The sequence below is a fragment of the Vigna umbellata genome, chromosome 1 (assembly GCF_029865625.1).
Source record: "Vigna umbellata cultivar VRB3 chromosome 1, Vumbellata_1.0, whole genome shotgun sequence".
Lineage (NCBI taxonomy): Eukaryota > Viridiplantae > Streptophyta > Magnoliopsida > Fabales > Fabaceae > Vigna > Vigna umbellata.
This window is the reverse complement of record NC_142165.1, coordinates 81,803,020-81,826,376: the sequence shown is the minus strand read 5'-3', so window position 1 is coordinate 81,826,376 and position 23,357 is coordinate 81,803,020. Positions and strand designations below refer to the sequence as shown.

The 23,357-nt window shown below is 33.3% G+C and overlaps 3 protein-coding genes across 3 annotated transcripts; 1 reads left to right on the top strand and 2 right to left on the bottom strand.

Annotated features, from left to right (window-relative positions):
- Positions 1-221: 221 nt before the first annotated feature.
- Positions 222-1,373, bottom strand: LOC148206592 (uncharacterized). Its single transcript, XM_088116626.1, has one exon. It carries the CDS (start codon positions 1,371-1,373, stop codon positions 222-224), a length of 1,152 nt encoding a protein of 383 aa, XP_087972752.1.
- Positions 1,374-10,803: 9,430 nt separating this feature from the next.
- On the top strand, positions 10,804-17,169 carry LOC124822743 (stress response protein). Its single transcript, XM_088104399.1, has 5 exons — positions 10,804-11,102; positions 12,151-12,252; positions 15,461-15,602; positions 15,685-15,731; positions 16,800-17,169. The coding sequence occupies exons 1-5, from the start codon at positions 11,016-11,018 to the stop codon at positions 17,013-17,015; spliced, it is 594 nt and encodes a 197-aa protein (XP_087960525.1). The 5' UTR covers positions 10,804-11,015; the 3' UTR covers positions 17,016-17,169.
- A 1,297-nt stretch (positions 17,170-18,466) lies between these two features.
- Positions 18,467-22,687, bottom strand: MPK10 (MAP kinase 10). The gene is made up of 7 exons (XM_047294781.2): positions 22,547-22,687; positions 22,099-22,357; positions 21,769-21,898; positions 20,674-20,811; positions 20,096-20,428; positions 19,593-19,773; positions 18,467-18,909 (listed from the first exon to the last, which is right to left on the bottom strand). Exons 2-7 carry the CDS (start codon positions 22,329-22,331, stop codon positions 18,737-18,739), a joined length of 1,188 nt encoding a protein of 395 aa, XP_047150737.2. The 5' UTR covers positions 22,332-22,357; positions 22,547-22,687; the 3' UTR covers positions 18,467-18,736.
- Positions 22,688-23,357: the final 670 nt, after the last annotated feature.

The following is a 23,357-nucleotide window of genomic DNA, read 5'->3' as shown; positions in this document are numbered from 1 at the left end:
TAATGTTATATTTAATTGTAAAAAAGTTTATAAAGAGATAAAAAATTATTAATAATTGTTTAAAATATTGTTTAAAAATTAAAAAAGTTATAATGTAGTAAAATAAATATATTTTAAAATGTTTAGGGAAATTTTAACATAACTTAAGATTTCAAAGTCACATACAAACCACAATAAAGACATTGAAGTCATGGAATACATTATCGGAAATACAAATATTCTTAATCATCTAAACGGTGAAGAATCGAGTTCACATTTTGATTAAGGTTAGCAAATTGGCGGTTCATGTCTAGGGAAAGGTTTGCCAAGTTATCTTCAATACGTCGTACCCGCACCTGCATTTGTTCCATACCCTGCATCCTATGTCTCAAGTCTTGTACTCCATCCCACATTTGAGTTATCATGTTAGCATTTGATAGAGGTGGAGGAGGCTGCACAGGGTTTTGATGAGGGTGTGGTTGGTCTTCTTCTTCATCATCATCCAGATCGTGTTGCCAAGCACCGTTGACATAAACAATTTTCATCCTCTTCAAAGAATTGATAGAAAAGTGATGTCGGGACCCTATTTGAGTGCTGGGATCGGCTGAGACGTCAACTCCACAATATTGCATGATGTGTGTGATAAGGACACCGTATGGGAGGGCTGTGTCACTGACCTTGCATTTAAGCATATGCTGCATGATGTGATGAGGCCAATTGATAGGTATATTATTTTTCAGCACCCATATCATAAAAATATCTTCGTGCAATAACCTGGCATAATTCCCTGCTCGTGGAGTCAACATATGCACAATAATATAATGGAGAAGCCGATCATGGATATTCAAACAACCAACGGTTAAAACACCTTGACCACCCTCCAAATCTGGTATAACCATAGTAGCTAATGCCATGTCGCGGTCATATGGAAAATCGTCTGGGATATTTGAGTAACATAATTTCTGACCGTCGTACTTCAAGTTAGCTACAGTCAACCAATCAGCAGGTTTGAATCTAATTTTTCTCCTGTTCACCTCAGTGACCAAATATCCATTTGCAGATATCTTCAGATTTGAATAAAATACTTTGATTAAATCCGCATAGTAGGGTCCCTCTAATGTCAGAAATTGGCTCAATCCTTGAAATAGAAGATGCTGCTGGAAAAATAACCCTGAACCGGTAAATGAATCAAAATTCATTATCTTGGGAGGAACTATAGTCCTTGTACAGAAATCAGCTGCATAGTTTTCCATTTGATGACTGTGTGTGAAAAGACGACGCTGATCTAATTGCTCCTCTACAGATGGTCTTACAATGGGTGCATCTTCTGCCTCAGTTAGAGTTTCTTTTCCCTTACGTGTTTTTCTTGCCCTTTTTGTTGATGATGAGGCCATCTGATAATTTCTTGAACAAATCAATTCATTAAAATATGAACAAAGTACATCATAACATATTACGTATATTTCATAATAACAGTGCATAACATTAAACATAAGAACAAATGTCATACTATGGTCACCTACAACAGAACTACAAAATGACATCGACCACACAAATATAATAATTCATAAATAAATTACTGATACACAATTTCATTTAATACTAATAGAAGTAAGTCTGATATGAAGATTCCTAACAGTCACCGCCCGATATCATTTTTAATAATTTATTCCACCTCTTATGTGGTGGCAGTCCCATCAACCTCTTTGTACATGTGGGGTTTCCACATAAGAAATCATAACATTGGTCCAGGAAATTCTCGTCAGCAATGTTCATAGAAGTCAACATTTCATAAATGTCTGCCTCTGTATATGTGTAAGTCGGGTTGCGACGGAGTATTTGATTTCTTTCTTCCATTGCTGACACTTGACGCACGGCTGCATCAGAGATCACACCAAAATGAACATTTGATGAGCTTAAGACATTTGCAAACCCATCCAGACTAGTCGTCAACTTATCAAATTGAGAATCAATAGAATCGACCATGGGTGCCTTCCTTTTCGAGCCTCGTGAGGAAGAAGTCCCACCAGATGGGACGGAAGGCACAGATTGAGTCTGGCCCGGACTATATTCATCAACAGATGGTGGAGGCGATGGTGGAGTTGGGTCTCTGTATCCTGTCCACTGAGACTGTTCTGGAATGTACTCCACATTTTGATTCAAATCAACAGTTACATGAGGACCAAGACGTTGTCTTCGAGCTTGACGAGCAGTTCGAACACCACTCCCAGTAGCTCGATCAGCTGCCCATAACTCCACCATTAAATCGTAGTGTTTTATACTGTTCACTCTCCACTTCGCCGCAGCTGGCCGCGACTGCAACAACAAAGACAATAAACACACTGCTTCATATTAAGTATATTAAGGATCCACATAAAAAATAAGTATTTTTATAAATACCTGAATCAGGTCAAGCCACACTTCGTCCTCGGCATGAAATGTCATACTTACTGGATTCCAAGCAAATCCACTCAATCCAGAGAACAAGTCATGCACCTCACGCCATTTATCCTTTAACACTTTCTGACGATTTTTCACATTATTTTTTGTAACTGCGACATACCCAGCGCTGTGCAGATGATCAACTATGTTAGTATATGCTTGGGTTGTCCAGCTTCCATCAACCCTATTACCCATTCTTGATTCCTCGATCATGCAGTGTAGTAGACGTGCGTCCATGTCCTCTGTCCATTTCATAAACTCTCTAGTAGGACCAGAGGACGGCATGGCGGGTGCCTTACCCCTATTCATTTTATACCTAAAGAGTCAAGAAATATTTTGTAAGTTAACATAAAACATCCTTAATAATATGTTCTTCTCATACAGATAAAAATAAATTAAAATACAATACAATCAAATACAATAACTACGATGCTTGGTAATCACGCCACATTTGATCAGCTATACAATCCCTAATACTACTTCCAATCCTATGGTCCTCTTCTCTAACTTGAGATGAAGTCCCATCATGTTCTTCCCTTTCATTCAACTCGTTATCAACTTCATCGAGTAAGGAGTCATCGTTATCCACGCCCCGAAGGAAGTTGTGTAATATACAACAAGCTAGTATGATATTAGTCATCGTCTCTAATCCATAGTGCGGTTCAGTGCCACTTCCAATGATAGGGAATCTTTTTTTCAACACACCGAAAGTTCTTTCAATTACGTTTCTCAAGGACGAGTGTCGATGATTAAACAACTCCCGTGCATTTTGTGGTCCTCTGCGTGTATATTCTTTTAAGTGATATCTGACGCCTCTGTATGGAGTCAAAATTGTGCTTTTCAACATGAAACCTGCATCACCCAGGTAGTATTTTCCTACAATTTTCCACATACAAAGGTAATTAGTTACCACTAAATAACTTCATGGACATCGATTGTTTACACACTCACCTTGGGGGATAACCAACGGATCATCCCGATCAAGAGCATTTTTTAATATTCTTGAATCGGATGCAGTGCCTTCCCATCCAGCCAGAACGTAGGTGAATTTCATGTCGAAATCACACGCCGCAAAGACATTTTGTGTTGGCCAATCTTTTCTTCCACGAAATCTCGGAGCTTCAGAACTTGGAACCCTTACCCTAACATGAGTACCGTCTATGGCCCCCAAACAATCCTAAACATAAAAATATTAACTCATCATATAACACATAATTTGTTATCGTCCTTGTTCAAATAACATTAACAGATGTAATGAAATCACTACCTTAAAGTACGGATAAAATCGACTGTTGTTCAACACATGTGGATGAACCTCATTTCCTGATGGTTGTATTAGAAATTCTGATTCTAAACTTATGATAGCGTCCAACACATTGTGAAAGTGTTTGCTAACCGTCGAACCTGATCGATGAAAGAAAAAGGTCACACTACGATTCTTAACATTGTGACCAATTATATGAAGAAATTCAGCAACTTGTTCCTCCACGGTCGACCGAATTGCGTCCTTGACTAACCCAGTTGATCTTACTCTCTCACAAAGATTAATAAATGCCTCTGGACCCATCCTAATAATGTCGTGGCACCGATGAGTATGCACAAGATATGACATTAACTGCTCCCTACGACGGTCTCTATCAGGTAGGTAATTGCTTACACTACTGGAATCAGTGGAATACATATTCAAGATACTCAATGCGTGTCCAACAATGCATAACATTGTGATTGCCGCTAGTGATGTGGTTATTTGTAAGTGTTGACGTATCATTCCTATAATCTTGAAGTCTACACCAACCACATCATCATCTACATCTTCGCGGTCCAGATATGATAAATCTATATGTTCTTCCATCTATATTTACTTACACAATTACACATACTACAATCAAAATCATGCATTACAATAGATGATTAAACATATTTGATATATACATTAATACATTCAACTAATCATTATAAATAAACAACAAAAATTACCATCACACAACATCAACTTATCATACAATATTTTTAATAAATACATATACATATATCAAATGATATCCAGGTTTCAAAAATTAACACATTCATATACTAAATAACATTCAAATATAAATGTGCATAATATATTTCATTAATACATTCAAGTAAATGTACACATAAGCACAAGCACCACTGATTCAATCATTCACATATATATATTACAACCAAAATCATGTAAAACACTAACCTCTTGAAGACCACCAACACGTGAATGCACGCTTCAATATGGTTTGAGGTACAGATTTCCAGAGAAAGGTGCACACTTCAATATGGTTTTGAGCTACAGATTTCCAGAGAAAGGACGTGCACACTTCAAAATGGTTTGAGCTTGAGATTTCCAGAGAAAGGAGCTGCACACTTGAATATGGTTTGACCTATGGTTTGAGCTAGAGATTTCCAGAGAAAGGAGTGCCACAAGCTGAAATCAGACAACCAATTTCACTACCTTCCAATTCAAACCTACAAATATAATTCCTATATTAGTTAAGGGTTTAGTTAACGGCCCCATTACAGAATGATTGCACATAACTGAAGTCAACTAACATTTCATATATTAAGCTTACCCAATATCCACAAACTTCACGCCTCCACCACGATGACAACGTCCAACCACAGTCAACACCTGCATCAAAAACACACCGTTAGATTTCATAGTCTTTCACCCACCACGCACTTACGTCTATCTTCTTCTTCGCGCAACAACCGAATACGTTCATTCAACACTCTTCCATGCATTGCAGCAGGTCCGGTGCCCATTAATCACTTCCATACACTACTTTATCATCTGTCAGTGCATCCACACAGGGATGAAGTCCTCAATATCTACGTATTTGCTGGCTGGAAACTGCCTAACCCTCTATGAAATGCCCCTGAACCCCGGATCTAAGACCACCTCACAACATCCACCTCACAACATCCCCATAGCTTTGGGACTGATAACCCATCCACAACGACGCCTCTCTAGACAGGTCTTCAACATTCAACGTCCACAGCTTCCAAAAAACGCATATCCAGAGCTTCCAAAAAACGAGTGCAGAGCAAGCTCTGTAATCGGTTACCACTTCACGTAACCGATTACAGAGATGTACACATTTCTTCAGTGCAGCGTAACCGCAAAGCCCAACCCCGTAACCGGTTACGGCTACTGTTCATCATCTTCTCAGACACGCCCATCCACGCACAACGTCCTTCTTCCTCCTCCTTACAGCCCTGCAAATCAAAACCCTAAACCCTACGCATGTCATAATGGATTTTGGTATGTTACTAACCTAACCACTGTCTCTTCTTCGTCTCTGCAAATCGTTCTTCTCTTCCTCGCCTGAGCTAACACAGTGTACTGGTATCTCTTCGCACACAACTAAACAGCAGTATCAAGCAGTGTAGTAAGCTTGTTACCCCTCAATAAATAACATCAACCACCCACAACCAACCACATATCAATTCTCGGGTCAATGGCACTATGCACTTTCACTGTGTGGCTGCAGGAATCTTTCCTGTTCAATGCATGCGTGTATGAAGCACCGTAGCAACAGCTCTCCGTAGCTCAGCTCAGGAATCTTTCTGTTCAGTGCCCACGCCTCCACGCCAACCTAAGCATTCTCGTGTATGCACAGTGTAAAGCAAACAGTGGTGGAGTGTTTTCGATTTGTTTAATATATACCCTTCACCCTGTAATCGGTTACCCTTTGATGTAATCGGTTATTTGGTGCATGCTCAATGGAATCCATTTACGTATACGTATGAGGAATTTAATACAAAGGTGCAGGGCAAACTCGACATTTCAATGTAAATCAGTGCAAATCTTCGCACATCCGCGGGTGATGAAAATTGGATGAATCCCGCAAATCCGTCCGCGCTTTTCCTCGCCAATCATCTCATACGAACACGAGGGTTTCTTCAATTCGTCGCCCTGTAATCCGCATGAACAGGAAAATCGGTGCATGCGAACACAGCCTTAAGGATCTTGAAAAGTGAAGCAGGTCAGGGTTTGCTGGCTCTGGGGAAACACTTTTACCATTTTCGAACTATTGGGTTTGTCAGGACAACGCGTCCATGTGATCCTTGCCTACCCTCTTCTTCTCGAATTGAGATCTCTTTATACCTCAACTTCTATGCTGTTGGTTTACAACCAGCTCGTGTTCTTTTTCTTCGTTATGCTGTATATAACCATTAAACAGATTTCATATGACTTGTTGCTCTTGGATCAACCTTCTGCATAGCCATCATATCAATCCACGTAAACAATCCATTACCGTGATGGTATTTATTGTATTTCTTGACTTGCTACGAATTCAATGTATGTTATTTTTAGTGGTTTTTTCCTTTTTTTAGAAAAAGTTAAGGGCGATTATTATTGTCTACCAAATTATTATTTTAAATAATTGACGTTTGAACTTAAGAATATATTCCTTTATTTTAAAAAATGAAATATAGACAAAATTAGAGTTTTGTTTTTAATTTAAACTTTTATAAAGTGACTTTTGAAAGTTAATGGGTTAGAAGAATCTTACATTTAAGCATTTTTGTTTGAGTCTAGTCCTGTTATCGTAGTATTTTTATTGAAATTTAATTTTATAAGGGTCAAGTTCTTTATGAGGTTAATATTTTTTATATTTTGGTGTGGAAGTTGTAGATTGCAATAAGGTAGTGTTTGAATTAGAGAATGAATGTGAGGGAGAGTAAATGAATGAATTTAAAGGGATGGAAAAAGGATTTATAGTGTTGCTTGAATTAAAAAATAAATACAAAGATTTGAAGAAAAAATTTATAAATAAATAAGGTGATGGGTGTGATAAATTTAAAAAAATGTTTTAATTGTTAATTTATCTGTGTAAAAATTTGATATAAATTTAAATTTAAGTAATGAAAATTATATTAGAATGAAATTGAATTTTTTATTTATAATAAAATATTAAAATTGAAAAATTATTATTATTATTATTATAGAAAGGTATAAAATAAAATGTGTAAAAAATAATATAATGAGTTAAAATAATTATGCGATACTGATGTAAAGAAAAAAGAAATGAAAAGTCAAATACGTATAGTAAAAAATAATAAATTATCATAAAATAATATAATAATTTTCAAAATAATATCACCAATTTAGAAACTAAGTTTTGAAAGTTTCTAACATTATTTAATAAAACAATAATCAATAAGGAAAATATTTTTCTTTACAATAATATGTGAAATCATTTTATGCAATTGAACATACTTTATTTCACATTGGTTTCAATTGGGAGGAACCAATTCCTCTCAACCTCAAAACTTAGAGTACGAGAGAATTGATTCCTTTTTTTTGCATGCAGCCCAAACTATTTTTCTGAATTGGTTTCTCTATTGTATTATCTACCTCCCTATTCATTGTACACTTGTTTCTCTTATTTTCTTCATGAATTTGCATGCATCCATTAGTGAAAACATCTTAAATTTTCAAAAAAAGTAAAAGAGATTTATGTAAAAAAAGATATGGACAAAACTGTAAAAACATAAATGATGAGTTGGCGATGCAAATGCACTCTCATGTCTTAAAACAAATATTTTATTACTCACTCACGTTCCCTTGCACACAGTAAATTAGTTGAACCAAACACAACTTAAGTAAGTATAACACTGAATGAATATCTCTTTAAGAATGATACTTTTTTATGTTTAAGTCACTACATGAACAAAAAATTAATTAAAATAATAAATATGAGTATTGATAGATTAAGTTAAAGTCATTATTTTCGTTATGAGTAAACTATTAAATAAACTAAATTAAATACGTTTTTAGTTTCTAAACTTTAATGTAAAATTAAAATTTATTTATGTCTAAAACTTTGATATAGATCTTCAAACTTTAAAAATGAATAGATATAGTCTTTAACCTAACTAAGTAATTCTTTTTGGCTTAAACGACGTTTTAGGTTGACGTTTGAATTGTTTATACCATTTCACACATTTTAACTCAAATGTCATTTTGGAACACCATTTAACACGTAACAAAAGTTGACATCAATGGATTAAAATGACTATATTCATTTATTTATTAAGTTTAGGGATCAAAATGTATCAATTTTTAGAATATGGATGAATTTCAATTTTGTGTATAAGTTTATAGACTAAAAGCATGTTTAATCTAAATAAACTTAGTGGCATTATCTTTTAGTTAGTTATCTTATTAGGACATTATTTTTTATAACAAAATAGCATATTAGACATATAATAATAGATAATTAAATTGTTAAACCTTGTGGGAAAAAAAGTCAAAACTCAAGAAAGGAGAATTAAATTATGTTTTAAAACATTTTAAAAGTTTTGCAATGTATCGTCTAATATCAAATGGTAAGGTGACGACTTTAGATTAACAAACTATTTGTCTAAAATCTTTTCTACAAGGTGGTTTGTAAATCTCTTATTGTAACAATAATATGTAACGAATAATAATAAGAGAATAAAAAAAAGTTACTATATGATGTTTATGCTAGTTCATCTAATAGTTCAGACTTTAGTTTAACTCTTTAAACTACTATTACAAATTATAAACATAGTATTATTTATAACATAACCACTACCAGCTAAAAGACAAGTAGTATTTGAACACTCAATCACTCCTACTTAAAAACCTAAAGGATTATTTTGATCATAATCATTCCTGACTAAAAATCGAGATTGTTTGAACCTTAACCAGACTAATCCATAGAATATTGTTTGGACCACAACAAATCCCGACTAACATAGAGTATTGTTTAACAATCACTCTTAGCTAAAACAAATAAAATTTGTAAAAGGATGTATTCATAGGGATCATTCAAATGATGTTCTTCAAAAGTAAACACTCTTAGTGGCTAATGACATACAAATGTAAATACTTTCTTTTAATTTGCTACATGAGCACAACGATGTTCTTCTACAATGCTTTTTAAGGTTATAGAAAGATTTTGACAACATTTTAACACTTAACAATTGATCATTTTTCTTTCTTCTTCTTTGAATGATAACTTTATCTAGAGCTTGGAAGAAGGAATTGTTGTAAATCCTTTTTTCATTGTTAAAAGCTTTTAAATTCAAATAGCTTCATTATTTTTGGTTTAATAAGCTTGAATGTAGAGTTACATTAAATGCACTCCATGCAATATTAAATGTCAACTTTCTCTAAGTAACATCGCAATAGTTGATAGTACTTATCAATGTTAGGTCAAAATTTTTTTTATTCAAAATGAAGTAAAACTAAAGATTGTACACATTAGATAGTTAGATTAGAGTTCACATATGCATATGTTAAAATGGTTGTTGAAACAAAGCATCTTTAACGTGTATCCCAGGTAATATTGATATAGACAAAAGTGAAGCATCCCTTACAACACAATAATAAACTTAAAAAATGTTTGTTAAGTTCAATGTGAGCTTAAAACCTATGTTGTATTATAATTTGATAAAAAAACTCGATTGTTATAAAGAAAAATCTAGAAAATAGACACTTAAGACAAAAACATATAACAAAAAATATAAGTAACAATTTTATCTATTTGATTCAAATCATAACTTCTAATGAAAAGTGTAAAAAAACATACATATTATATGATATATTAAAAAACTTGGGAATTAAATATATTTCAAATAATAAACAAAACAAAAGAAGGTGAAGAGTGCTCCATCATACATAATTTAGAACATTATCATATACATTTTAAAACATAATTCATATCTTATATAATAATCATTACATATTATTGATAGTAAAAAGTATTTCAAAAAGTATATTATACTTCATTATTTTGAACACATTTAAGTAGCAATAATTTTATCTATATGATTCATGCTATAACTTCTAATAAAAAGTGCCTCCATCATACATATTATATAATATATAAAAAACGCTTTGATCATACATTTCAAATAATACATATAAGAGGGTGAAGAGTTCTCTAAAATGCATAATTTAGAGTATTATTATACACATTTCAAACCATGATTAAATATCTTATATAACAATCGTTATAAAGTAGTGAAAAATAATCATACATTTCAAATAATACATAAAAGAGGGTGAATAGCACTCTAAAATGCATAATTTAGAGTATTGCCAAAAATATTTCAAAATGTATATTACAAAATAATGTAAAACAAAAAGCATTTACATAATTTAGGATATGAAATTTAAAGAGCTTTGAAATTTATAATCGTCAATTATATTTCATTATTTTTAACATGAAAAGGAAAAAAATGAAATTTTAAAAATATGAAAAGTGCATAATTAAAAGCATGGGGGTAGAAGGAAGAAAAAACCATTTCCCATGTCTAAAAATCTACGTGTATATCCAGCCCCTATAAAACGATACTACCCATCGGGTCTTACATCAAGTTAAGGCCCATCATGTAATTGCTGCATCTGAATGAGAAGGAGAACGATAAAAGAGGAAACAACCAAACATCTAAAGAAACGAAAGAAGGTATCGAAGGAGGTTTGAGATTTGGAAATTGAATCCCTAATTTGAAGAAACCTGGTCCAACTCCCGTGGAGGAGTGGTGTTTCAATCTGCATGATCTCATAGTGAATTGTGTTGTGTTCAATCCGCAGAGTAACAATGGGGAAAAACCAAGCCTACAAAGCTATGCAGAGAGCCAGGTTGGGCGGTGCCTCCGCCGGCCCCGACGAGATTGAAGACGGCATGGTTTGTACCCTTCCATACTAACCCTAACCCTAACCCTAACATAATCCCTATCTTCTTCTGCCTTTACCCTTTCCTTATCACGGATCTCTCCTGACGAAACCCCTACAGCATTTCTAATAGTAGTTCACCACATGATTATGAATGTCTTTGTGCTGGATTTTACACTGTTGGACTCTGTTTGCCCCGCAATTTACCGTATTCGTCAATTAGCATATTGCAATCTCAAATACGATTTCATCCCGAATACTAATTTCAGAACATTTCTGACTCTTTCAATCGGGAACTCTATGGTTTCAAAGCATCGGTCCTCAACGCGAAGTTTAGAACTTGCTGTTTTAGACTAGTATTTACTCATTTGGACTCGTTTTCTGGGATCATTTCCAGCTTCCTTACAAAATATTGTTGAAATAAATTGGGCTGGAAAAGTTGTCCGATGCTTTAACTTTACTGGGAAAATATAACTTGTGCATTGATACTTTAAAACCCTGCTTGAATCACAAATTTTAACCTTTTTTCTTCTTTTTTAGTTTAATATATTCTCTACAAATTTTAGTTGTTAGTGGAAGTAAACATTCTCAATACTTAGTTCAAGGTTTTAAGCTGCGTTCACACTAGGGGGGTCATTGCATTTCATAATATTGCAGAAAGTTGTGAGCAAATACAGCTCATGTGGTTACAGTTGTGGTCGCATTGTACTTAATATACTTAAAAGCCTTGGCCTTGAGGTAGAAATCATGATCACAGTCCGTTTTCGAAACATTAATACTAAGTGAACAATGAATTGGAACTTCATGCACAAGGATCTTTTATCCAAGAATCTTGCATAACTATTCTGGATTTCCTTTTTTTTTCCGTTGTTGATGTGATCTGGTGGAAAATTTCATAACTGAGGCATATACATTATTTGATGGGAACACTTCCTATGATGGTCTTCGTTCTTCTTGTGTATTATTATGGTACAGGATAAAATGCTTTATAATGCTTGAATGTTGGATCACTTCTATATTTCTCTTTTACCCTGGAGCGATATTGATGAGGACAGTCGCAGGTGGATGGTTCATTTCATTCACCAGAATGGCATGCAGCACGTTTGGCTAGCCTTAACACCTCTCACACCATTACCTGGGAAGAGTACAAAAAGAAGCAAAAGGTAATCTTCTGAAAACCTTGAATGTTCTCTCTCCTCCGCATTTTTTAATCAGAATGAATTGATTTAAAAAACATCAATTGAATTTTCTTGCTGCTCAATCTTATCCAAGCTACATACTCTAGCTTTTTTATTATTTCAATCCCTGTCATTTCTGGTTTAAATTTTGCTTCAATATATCCTTGTTTATAGCAATTATGGATTATTATCTCTGTATTCAATTTGAGGGTTGTTTATCTCATCATTCAAGTGCTCTCCTTTCATATATTAGACAATTGTGAATCGTGTCTGAAGTTTGGCCCATTTTCCTAAACGAACTTGTTTATTTTCCCTTTCCTTCTCATGATTTGATTATAAATTTTCTTTCGTTTTTTTTTTCTAATATAATTACATTTTGTTGGAAAGCCCATGTTTGTCATTTGGCATTGTACGAGTATTAGTTTTTATTCCTCATTGTATCGCAATGGTTATACTGTGCTCAAGTTCTTTTATAAAAATTAATCAATGCCTCATTGGGGAACGCTGAATATGATTCTTTCACCCTAGCCACACAGATAAACATCAACACTTAACCAGTTGGCCAATCTTAATTCACATACATTTCATTGCCCTAAGATTTGTAAACTGACAGCAAACCCCAAACATATCCAATACCCGCTCCCCAAATCGTTTAACATTTGATTGGCGACAGACTTAAAAGTGTTTAGTATTTACAGAACTCAAAAACTTTCGACTCATTCTTAATTATTTGTTTTGATCCTTAACCCTTTTTTTATTGCTTTAGTCCTAGGAAAAATTGTTTATGAAAATCCTCTATGCCACTAATTTGACCTTCAAAGTTAACCTTGATTGCATTATCTCCCATGCTATGTTAGAAGGACTAAAATCATAAATAACGTTTATAAAGCATGTTTGAAGTAGAATAAAAAATAGGTCCAGTTGAATTTTGTGAGTTTTTTTATAATAATAGAAATTATGACAATTGAACAAGATTAGAAAAAGGTAAATCATGTTAATGTTTGCAATGATAATTTACCAATTTTCAAATGAGTGATTGACACCAATAATGATAATTAGAGGTTTCAAAATGGGAAACCCGAAAATCCAGTACATATAGGCTTGGCCAAGCCAAGACAAAGAGGTGTAGCCTGGCGATAGCCATGTTATTGTGTGAGAGATTATTCTCTACCCAATGGATTGAGAGAAACACCCAAGACAAAATAAAACTTGAAAAACTACGTTGCATGTGTAGGCTTTCCTTAGAATTAGGTGTATTTGTTTGTTCTGGTCTCAATCACTCATTCTGAAAATTGGTTAAATTATTCATTTTTAACATCAACATAATTTACATTTTTTTTAATCTTATCAAAGATGGTTCATAACAATCAACTGCACCTAGTTTCTTCTACATTAAGTATGTTATTTTTACCTTAGTCCTTCTAAATAATTTTTTACGTTTTAGTCCCTGGAAATATTTATTTTTGTTTAGTCCTTGCAAATATTTCTTCTTTTATTTTGGTCCCTATAAATATGTTGCTTTTTTATTTGAGTTCCTGATGACATCGTATGTTGATGCAACACTTTTGGCAATGTCAGGATCGTTAATCTGCCAATTTTGTTGATGTTGTAACTTGTATGTGGTGATGTCATCAACATTTTAACTTTGACAGTAAGATTAATGGCGGGAATGATTTCCAAAAAACTTGCGAGGACTAAAGTAAAAAGAAAAATGACCAAAAGACCGCTCTTTGCAAGGATGAAAAATGTAATTAAGCCTTCTCCATATATGTAATACAATGACAAAAGGATTTTTAGATTATCTTATGAAGTTTTCTTTCAGGAACTGAATTAATTTTTAACATAAAATTATAATTTGTGTAACCTGAAAACATTAGAAAGAAATTAAAGTTCATTGTTGTATTTTTTTTAGGCTTATAGAAAAAAAATATACCATATTCATTGTTTATTTTTTTATTTTGTTTGCTATTTTGGATTCATTAATATAACTAACTAAATTGTGAGAATGTTATATTTTCTCTTGTTTATGAGACGTGCATTTTTCTCTATATATGGCCAAATGACAGACCACTCGCTTTTGGTTTTTTAGAGTATGTTGCCTGTTTTGTGTCTATTTGGACTAGATTCTTCATAAAGACTTCGAGATAAAGAAAAATAAGAAAAATGAAATTGACTTCTCTATAAGTTAAAATTAGCTTATGTGCATAAGTTAATTTCTAGAAGCACTCATGTATAACTTCTCCATAATTTTATTTTTAACTTGTTCATTAGCTAATTTTAGCTCATGGAGAAGTTAATTTCATTTTTTTCCTCTCCTGGAAGTCCTTCTGAAGAAACTTGTCCAAACATGCCCTTTACTGTTTATTAGTACATTATACAAATCTTGTTATTATGAACCACTTGACAAATTCTACTAACCTCCCACATGACACTGCGATTTTGGTTTCACATGACTATGGATATCCCCTATAAATTAGTTGGATCTGAGTTTGTCTGTAACAGAAAATGTTGAAATTAGTTGTAGGCAATTGAAGTAGTTTTGCTTAGAAGTTTTCTATGGAAATTAGATTCCAGTCTGTGTATTATCTATCCTTTTTTTTTCTCAAGGCTCTACTTCCATCATAAATGTACAAGTTGTGTCTGCGTTTTATGAGGAAGGCAGGTCGTTGTCATTTGATGATAAACAGTACAGAGAGGGTTATGGTAATGTTTAAAAAAGAGGGAGTTTTTTGTCATTTGGCCGCACCATAACTAAGAGCCAGCCTTGTAAGCTAGCTTTACTATAGCCACTTTGAAAGCAAGCCATTAAGGACACTTGCAGTCTGGCAGCTAAGAAACTTTATCTTTCTCATTAGCTAATTAAGGGGCCATCAGGTATTATCTTACACGCTTTTCTTAATATATGATTGTTTAAGTCACTCCGTGGTCCCCTGAAAGCCATGTATGATCGTGCTCATTCCAAGGAAATATTTGCCAAAGACCTGCCTCGTTAGGTTATTTTATAGCTTTTTTGTAGTGTGTGGCTAATATATTCTGGATTTGCATTCTTTCCCCTACTTTACTAGTTATTTCCTAAATATCAATGCTTATCATAATACTCCATGTATCAATATTCTAGGTCAATAAACAGTGTTTTAAGTTGTGTTTGTTCACGATATTATTTATTGAACTTTATTTGTATTTTATATACTAGGAAGAGGAAATAAAAAAAGGGGAATTGGAAGCAGATGCAGATAGGATGATGAGAGAGTACAGAGCTCAACTAGATGCTGAAAGGGCTCGTAAGCTTTCCCAAGGAAGAAATCACTCTAGTAGCAAGTCTAGACATTCTAAAGGTATGTGTGGTATAGTTATCTTGTGTTGTGCTAGTACTTAGCTTTTAATTTGCTAATTTCGACTGCATATTCTAATTGGCAGATAAGAGGGACAAAATTTCCAAGAAGCACAGCAGCAAAAAGAGAAAGGTGCTTTTTAATTCCGAAGACATTTATGTTTAACATGGATGAAATGAAAACTTGTTGAATTTCGTGTTTTTGTTTGCAAATTGGAAATAGCTTAACTCTCTCTTTAACTTAACTAAGAGCTAGTGATTGTCTTGTCTTTGCTTTTAGTTTTCATTGACCATGCTTTTGGACTAAATATATTGAAGGTACAAGTTGTTTGCATTAATGTTAGAAAATTTTGGAGGCTTCTGAGTCTTCTCTTTAAAATTTTTTAAAAGGATAAATACGAAAATATTCAGATATTTCAGTCATTTTCAACTTTCATGGGTAAAATATTATTTTTTATGGAACGCATGCTTCAAGTGGATTTACAAAATAAACTAAAATGAACATTGAGAATGGCTGAAACATCAAGGGGGTTGGTTGTTATATACCCTGTAACATATTTTATCTTCTTGAGATCTGGACTGAAGGTTATGATGAAAATTGTGATTATTTTTTTTAAAAGAAATTGATGTTTCATTGTTGCATCGTGTGTATGTGCCGCTTGTTTGTCAATTTTCTTGTACGATAATAAAAATATTTGTAATTAAAAACTTAATTAATGTAACTTGTCTGAAAATGTAAAGCGGTTGCTAAATTTTATGTTAAAGTTAGAGAAAATGTGTACATAAGAAGCACTTATAGAAATTAATATTTTTTTGATAATTTTTATAATGTTGTAATTGCACAGTAGGAACATTTATAATTTTTCATCACAGTAATTACTACTCATGAGTAGTTTCTTACATATCATTGAATCAATAAAGTTAATGGTAAAAGAATGTTCACACATATTACAAAAGAGTAGGCACATTATTTAATGTTATAGATGTCTATGCTTGACATTAACATTAACTTGTGTAAATGTGCGGCTGACTGAAATCGTTGGTTTCAATTAATATGTAGCTTCTCTTGGATTGTTATTTGCGTAAAACACCCGTATCTTAAATTAGTACTTTGTTCAAACAATGTTGATTGACACTTGATGTATCCGTTTGTTATGAATGTAAGCTTTTTTATGTATCCTCTTTACCTCTACTATTGTAGCATTCAAGAAGATCTTCTGCATCTAGCTCCTCTTCATCATCTTCATACTCTTCCAGCAGTGATGAAGAAGAAAGAGGATCAAGGAGGTCCAAGTCCAGGTCTAAGAGGTCAAAGAAGGAAAAGAAGCCCAAGTCAAGAAGCAAGGATACTGGAACGGATAGTGAAGATAATGGTCCAGTTCGTCTTTCAAGATTCTTTGGGAATGTTAAGAGTTAATAGTGTCTGAATACTTGGTCATGTATCATAAAATTATTTTATGCAAATTGTACACTGTGGGCAGCTTCACTCTTATGTTCAACTTATTCTTTCTTAACAGATTTGTAATCTTGTATGCCATTTTGTCTTTTTCAGAAAGGATTATTGTCTTCTATCAATGTGTGAGATGGAGGGGATCTTTGAGTTTCGATGACTATAAATTGAATTATAGCGTGATGTTTAACGGACCTCACTGGTTTAACCATATAAAACTATTAGTGGACTCAATGGAAAGGGAGGGAATACAGCACTAATTTGCGATGATTTATTATCGTATAAGTGTATAGTTTTTCGTTCAAGACGTGCTTATATGTGTCATCTTAAAATTATTTTAATGGTTTTATAACAGTTTTAAATTTGTCGTATATTTATTACTTTTACAAAGATAGCTGTTGTAATAATAACTGTCACCTGGTTAAAAGTTTAAAATATCCTGAAAATTAGAAAAAAAAAATGATAGTTGGTAAACAAGTTGTCAAACCGGTAAAGGAACCTGTCAATTTCTTTTAGTACAAGAATCAACTGTTTTAATTTTTTTTTATCAAAACGTTTTCAGAGTATATATAAGTAAATAATGAAAATACAGATATATTGGCTTTAAATTTATATTTTAAGATGTGCAATACGATAAGTGCTAATTTGCGTTATATTTATTTTTATTTAAATTTATCTGTAAAACTCCGAGTCAATCAAGTTGATTAAGAAAATGATAAAATAGTTTAGACTAGACTACTTTTGAAGATATTGCTTATTTAATGCATATAATCTTTACTAGTGTACCTGAGGGCACCAATTTCTATGGGTTGAGAAACTCTGCCTTTTTTTCATGATATGGCGGTATGTTAAAATAGTATTGTTTTTGTGACGGATTTTTTCTTAATCCATTCTATTAGAGAATAAAATCTGATAAATGACATTGTAAGATAACAGTGGTTAGAATGGAAGTGAATTTGACGAAGTCAATTTGGGGGATTTAATGATTTAACCCCAAAACTTAAGCTCTGCACCTTCAAGCTGCTTCTGTTCTAACGGTGTTCTCAGTAAATGTATATATTTTTTCTGGGTAAGTATAAAATACTGTAATCAATCAACAATGCCATTGAAAAGCGAGCGTTTTAAATAAAGCTGCTCATCTCTATGTTAAAATCAAAGGCTCGAAATCTCCGTTACACCAAAATCAACCAGTAAAAGCCAGTTCTTTACTGGTTGAACTAAAACAAACCACCCAGTTTATCTAAAGAACAAAGTTACACATTTATTGACTTATCGATTGACTTCTATTTTAGTTTTTACTAGTTGAACCACCATAAACTACCGTTCTTTACTTCACTAATTAAACATTTTTAATGACAGATAAATGTGATATTAAATTTATAAGTGTAGCAGCACAAATAACCTTTACCAAGGAAAAAAGAAAGAATTTCAAACCCATAAGATCATAAATTTGAGACCGAGAAAGATTTATCAGTTGGCTCAAGCCAATGAATTGGGACAATAATATGAAGCAAATAAGCCAATACAAACACCTTATGATTGTTCCAGTCTACCAATCATGCCTCTGAGGGAAACAATTCAACTCCAATATCATCTGGTTTCAGATGATAGATATATACACAAAGACATCCCTTGATCTATGGACACAGACATCAAACGATCCAAATCCAATGACAACATGACTATCACTACTGCTGATACTCAGGATTAAATGCTAAAGCCTCTCGGTATATCAGTTCTTTCATCTGTTCCTCAGTCAAAGCATGTTGTTCAAAGTCAAAGCTAAAAGGAGTCATGCACACAGGTTCATCACTGATGTCATGCAGAGACGTTAAGTACGGGTGTGCCAGTGCATCTTCAACTGCAAAACAAGGTAAATCAAGGAACGTAAGCACTAGGATAAATATTTGAATTTTGAATGCCGATGGTGATGCTTATGAGACTAGTATAAAGTAAAGCATTTGTTTTGTGACAGGGGGCATTTGTTTTGTGAACATGCTTTATATTTTCCTTAATAATTACAAAATGTTTTCACCATCTATACAAATCAAGGAAACAGGAGATAAAGTAAAATAAGAGGGTAGTTTACAAGAGAAAAAAATATATCAAAACAGAACATTTCTAAAACACTTACTGAAGCGACAGAACTTCTACTACTTATTGAGAATAGATATCACAAACTCAGATTTTATGTTGTAAGAACACAAAGACTAGAATACAAAGCCTAGCCACATTAGTTAATAAGCTTAGCCAAATGCAAGAAAAGTAATAGAAACGTGGCACATTGATAGAATAGTTTAAACAGATAAAATCATGCACATACAATTTCTGAAAGATATATAGTATATAACCCAATAATTATATGGCATCTCCAAAGCTAAACAGAAAGCATTTATGGCAAAGTAGATTCAAATTCTCAACCAAATAATAAATATTCAAATAGAATTTTAACTAGTACTCGTGGTGTCAAAAAAATAAATATTTCATATTGATAATATTTAACCTCAGAATCTGAGACTCAAACAATGAAAAATTGAAACTTACCAGTAATCCTTTTTCTAGGGTCAAAAGTTAACATTTTCTCAACAAGATCTATAGCTTCAGGGTGGACATGTGGAAACTTTTCTTGGAAAGATTGACGGTGGTAAACAGGCAATTGCCTAATGTATCTCTTAGCATTTTCATTCAGAAACCCCAAATCAGCTTCTGAAGGGGTGCCAATCAACTGCAAAGTAAGAGCATGTCTGTTATACACTGATTTCGATGCAGACTGTCATCAAATTTGAACTATATATAGACCATAAGAATAGAAAAAATTAACATTAGAAAGCATGTGTAGATTTCAGTAAGAATTTCGTCATTTTGGTTTAGTGGTCTGACTTTACTCAAGCATGGACATGATATAATGAAACTTAACCTGAATACAATTAGCTTTAATAATGTGTTAGTTCCAAGTCTGGAAGATTAATAATTTCAACCATAAAAACAAATGTGAATCAATAGTTTTTGGATGTTCTTCTTATAATAAAGACTGTTGAATAAGTTACCTCCATAAGTAGACGCAACTGATGCACGTGATCTCTGCCAGGAAACAAAGGCTTTCGATCCATCAGTTCCATGAAAATACAACCAACAGACCATACATCAATTGCTGCTGTGTAATCAGAAGAGTTCAGCAGAAGCTCTGGTGCACGGTACCATCTTGTAACAACATATTCAGTCATAAAATCAGTTTCAGAGGTAACTCGAGCCAGTCCAAAATCACAAATTTTTAGGTCGCAGTTTGCATTCAGGAGAAGGTTGCTAGGCTTTAAGTCCCTGTGCAGAACATTTGCAGAATGTATATACTTCAACCCTCGGAGAATTTGATACAGAAAATACTGTGCCAAGAAAAAAATTTATTCAGGTGTCAAGGATAAGCTTAAATAAACTCCACAAACAAACAAAAAATGAGACAATTATCAAATCATTTCCTCATGACATGGAAGATGAAACTGAAGAAGATTACGAACCATTTAAATTTGAAAGATTTTCCAAAGAATTTATAACCAATGACAATGTGATAAAGTATGCAAATAGTTAATAGAAACATGGGCAAAATGTAAAAGTGTATATAAGCATGTACCTGACAATGCTCCTCTGATAACGCTTGATTTGAACGAATGATTTGGTGCAGGTCAGTGTCCATCAATTCATAAGCAATGTAAACATCATTGAAGATCTCCCTTTGAGGTGGTGGCACTATATCCCTGATTGCAACCACCTAGAAAATAGGCAAACCCATATAAGAAATAGTAGAAGAAATATTCTTACTGATCTTAAGTTGTTACATATAACGTCACAAAGTTATTTGTCCCACAATGTATAAGAAATATGATATGTACGCACATTTAAATGACCTAATAATGAGCACTTATTTTCTGTTATCAGAACTACAACAAGACAAAAAGAGGCAGCCCAGCTGTAAATGCAACAATTCAACAGAACACGTGTATGAAGCATGTTCGCCCAATTCATTTCACTGGGGACTCCACAAGAAGCAAATAAAAATAAGCATGTTCGTCAGTTCACTTCAATCAAGGACAAAGCCAATAAAATAAGTAACGTGTCTGACATATATCTTAGCCAGCATCAAAATCAAATGCCAAAAGCAATTTAAGAAGAACAAAAAACGCATGCATTAATGCTGGACAAAAATGGTAAACAAGTGCATCAAGATTAAGGATAAGATGACAAACTAATCAACAAAATTGTCAGGGTATCAATCAAGAACAAGCGTCTATCATCAGTTTTCCCATTGGACACAAGTTTATGTTTCCCTTTAAATGTTATGAATTACCATCTACACCTGGGCACTAACACTGATACTTATTATCTACTCATTATCATCATCAATAGGTTTACCGACACTAACTTAATGCATGCATGCCACATAAAAATAACAGGAGCATTTAGGACTCAATGTCTCCTACTATGTTCACACGCCTCATCATTGAACATTCATTATTCCCTCAATTCAAACTAAAATTGTTTCAGAACGGAAAAGAAACACTTTGTACAATTGAATTTGAATCTTTCACATAAAAATAAGGATCTAAAGTGGAACAGATAATTACACCACAGAACAGAAAAGATTAAACTTACACAGCAAGACTAAATCAAGAAAGCAAGCAAACAAACAAACAACACCATAAAGCAATCTCAATCATTACTCACTAACGTTTTCATGATCCATGTGACGAAGCAGCTTGATTTCTCGGAGGGTCCTCTTGGCGTCAATCTTGTTGTCAAACGCATTCGCAATCTTCTTGATGGCAACATGCTCATTCGTGTCCGAATTCAAAGCCGAGCTATTCACACACAACAAAAACAAAAACCAAACAAAAATTTCCATCGTCCATTCCCAACCAAATAAAAAAGAATCAATCTTTTTCTTACATTCAAGAAACACATAAAAGAATAGAGAGAAAAAAAGAACATTAAAAAAGAAACTATCTTGGGGTGGGATTCGATTTGCAAAGAAATAAAGAAGAAAAGGGTAAGTGAATACCAAACGATGCCGTATGCGCCTTTGCCGATGGGCATGATGGGTGGCTTGTATTTGGCGGTGACTTCGAATATGTTCCCAAAGATGTTGTATTGGATGAACCTGCCACCGTGACTGAGCGTGGCCGGAATATTGTCGATCCCCATGGCTGTAGGGGGCTGCTGGGGTTCTGGATGCGGTGCGGCATCCGACATAACGGTGTCAGCAGGCGGAGCAGCTCCTCCTCCTCCTTCCATTGGCTGTGTTCTCTACTATCTTGCGTCTAAAAAATGAAAGAAAGAGAGAAGAGAGAGGATAAGAGATGGTTAATGAAGTATGAGTTGGTGGTGGAATGAATATATTTATAATATGTATGTGGGAAAATGTTGATGATGTTTATGACAGTGGTAGCGGTGATGCAATCGGTCTTATGAACAATAGGATTAGAAGAAGAGGAAGAAGCAGAATGAACCTGATTTGTGTGAGGGCTTTTGGTCAAACAGATCTGTACTCTCTCTCTCTCTCTCTCCCAACTTCTGTAAAAACTGTCATCTCCTTCTTCTGTCAATCTTTTCTTCTTTTATTCATTTTTTTCTCTCTTTTTTTTTCAATTTTTCCTTTTTTATATATTCATTTTCTTACATTAATCTTGTTCAAGGCAGGTTAAACATTAATTATCAACATATTTTCTGTTCTTGCTTAAGAAAACCCTGAAATTTGAATTTAAAGAATTTTATGCAAGTTACTTCATTTCTCATGATTTAATTGCTCTTGATAAATTATATTAGCACACAATTTTGTTTGATAAGATTTAATCTTATTTCCTACTTTGGAGGACACACACACTTTTTAACTCCTTGATTGGTTGATTTAACAATGACCTTTTACTATAATCTTATTTTGAATAGTTCAGGGAAGAGTTGAGTATTTGAAGGATTAAAAAGTTTACTAAAGATGTGGCTATTAATTAATGTTAATTTTTAATTATTAGGAGTATTCAATAAAGTACATTAATGTTCTATAGTTAATGATTTTTTAAACACTCATTGTCCAGATATACATGTAATTTTTATTAAAATCTTTGTACATGGTAACATTCTTTTGGTACATAAGTTTTATTAATGTACATATTAAATGTTTTTCTAATTTAAAATACCATGTTTATGAAACTTTAAAATATTAAATGAATTTTAAATTTAAGTTTAATATACAAATTAAGTTAAATTATTACATGTTTTTAAATTAAAATTTATTCAATGATTTCTAAGTTTAGATTGATTAAA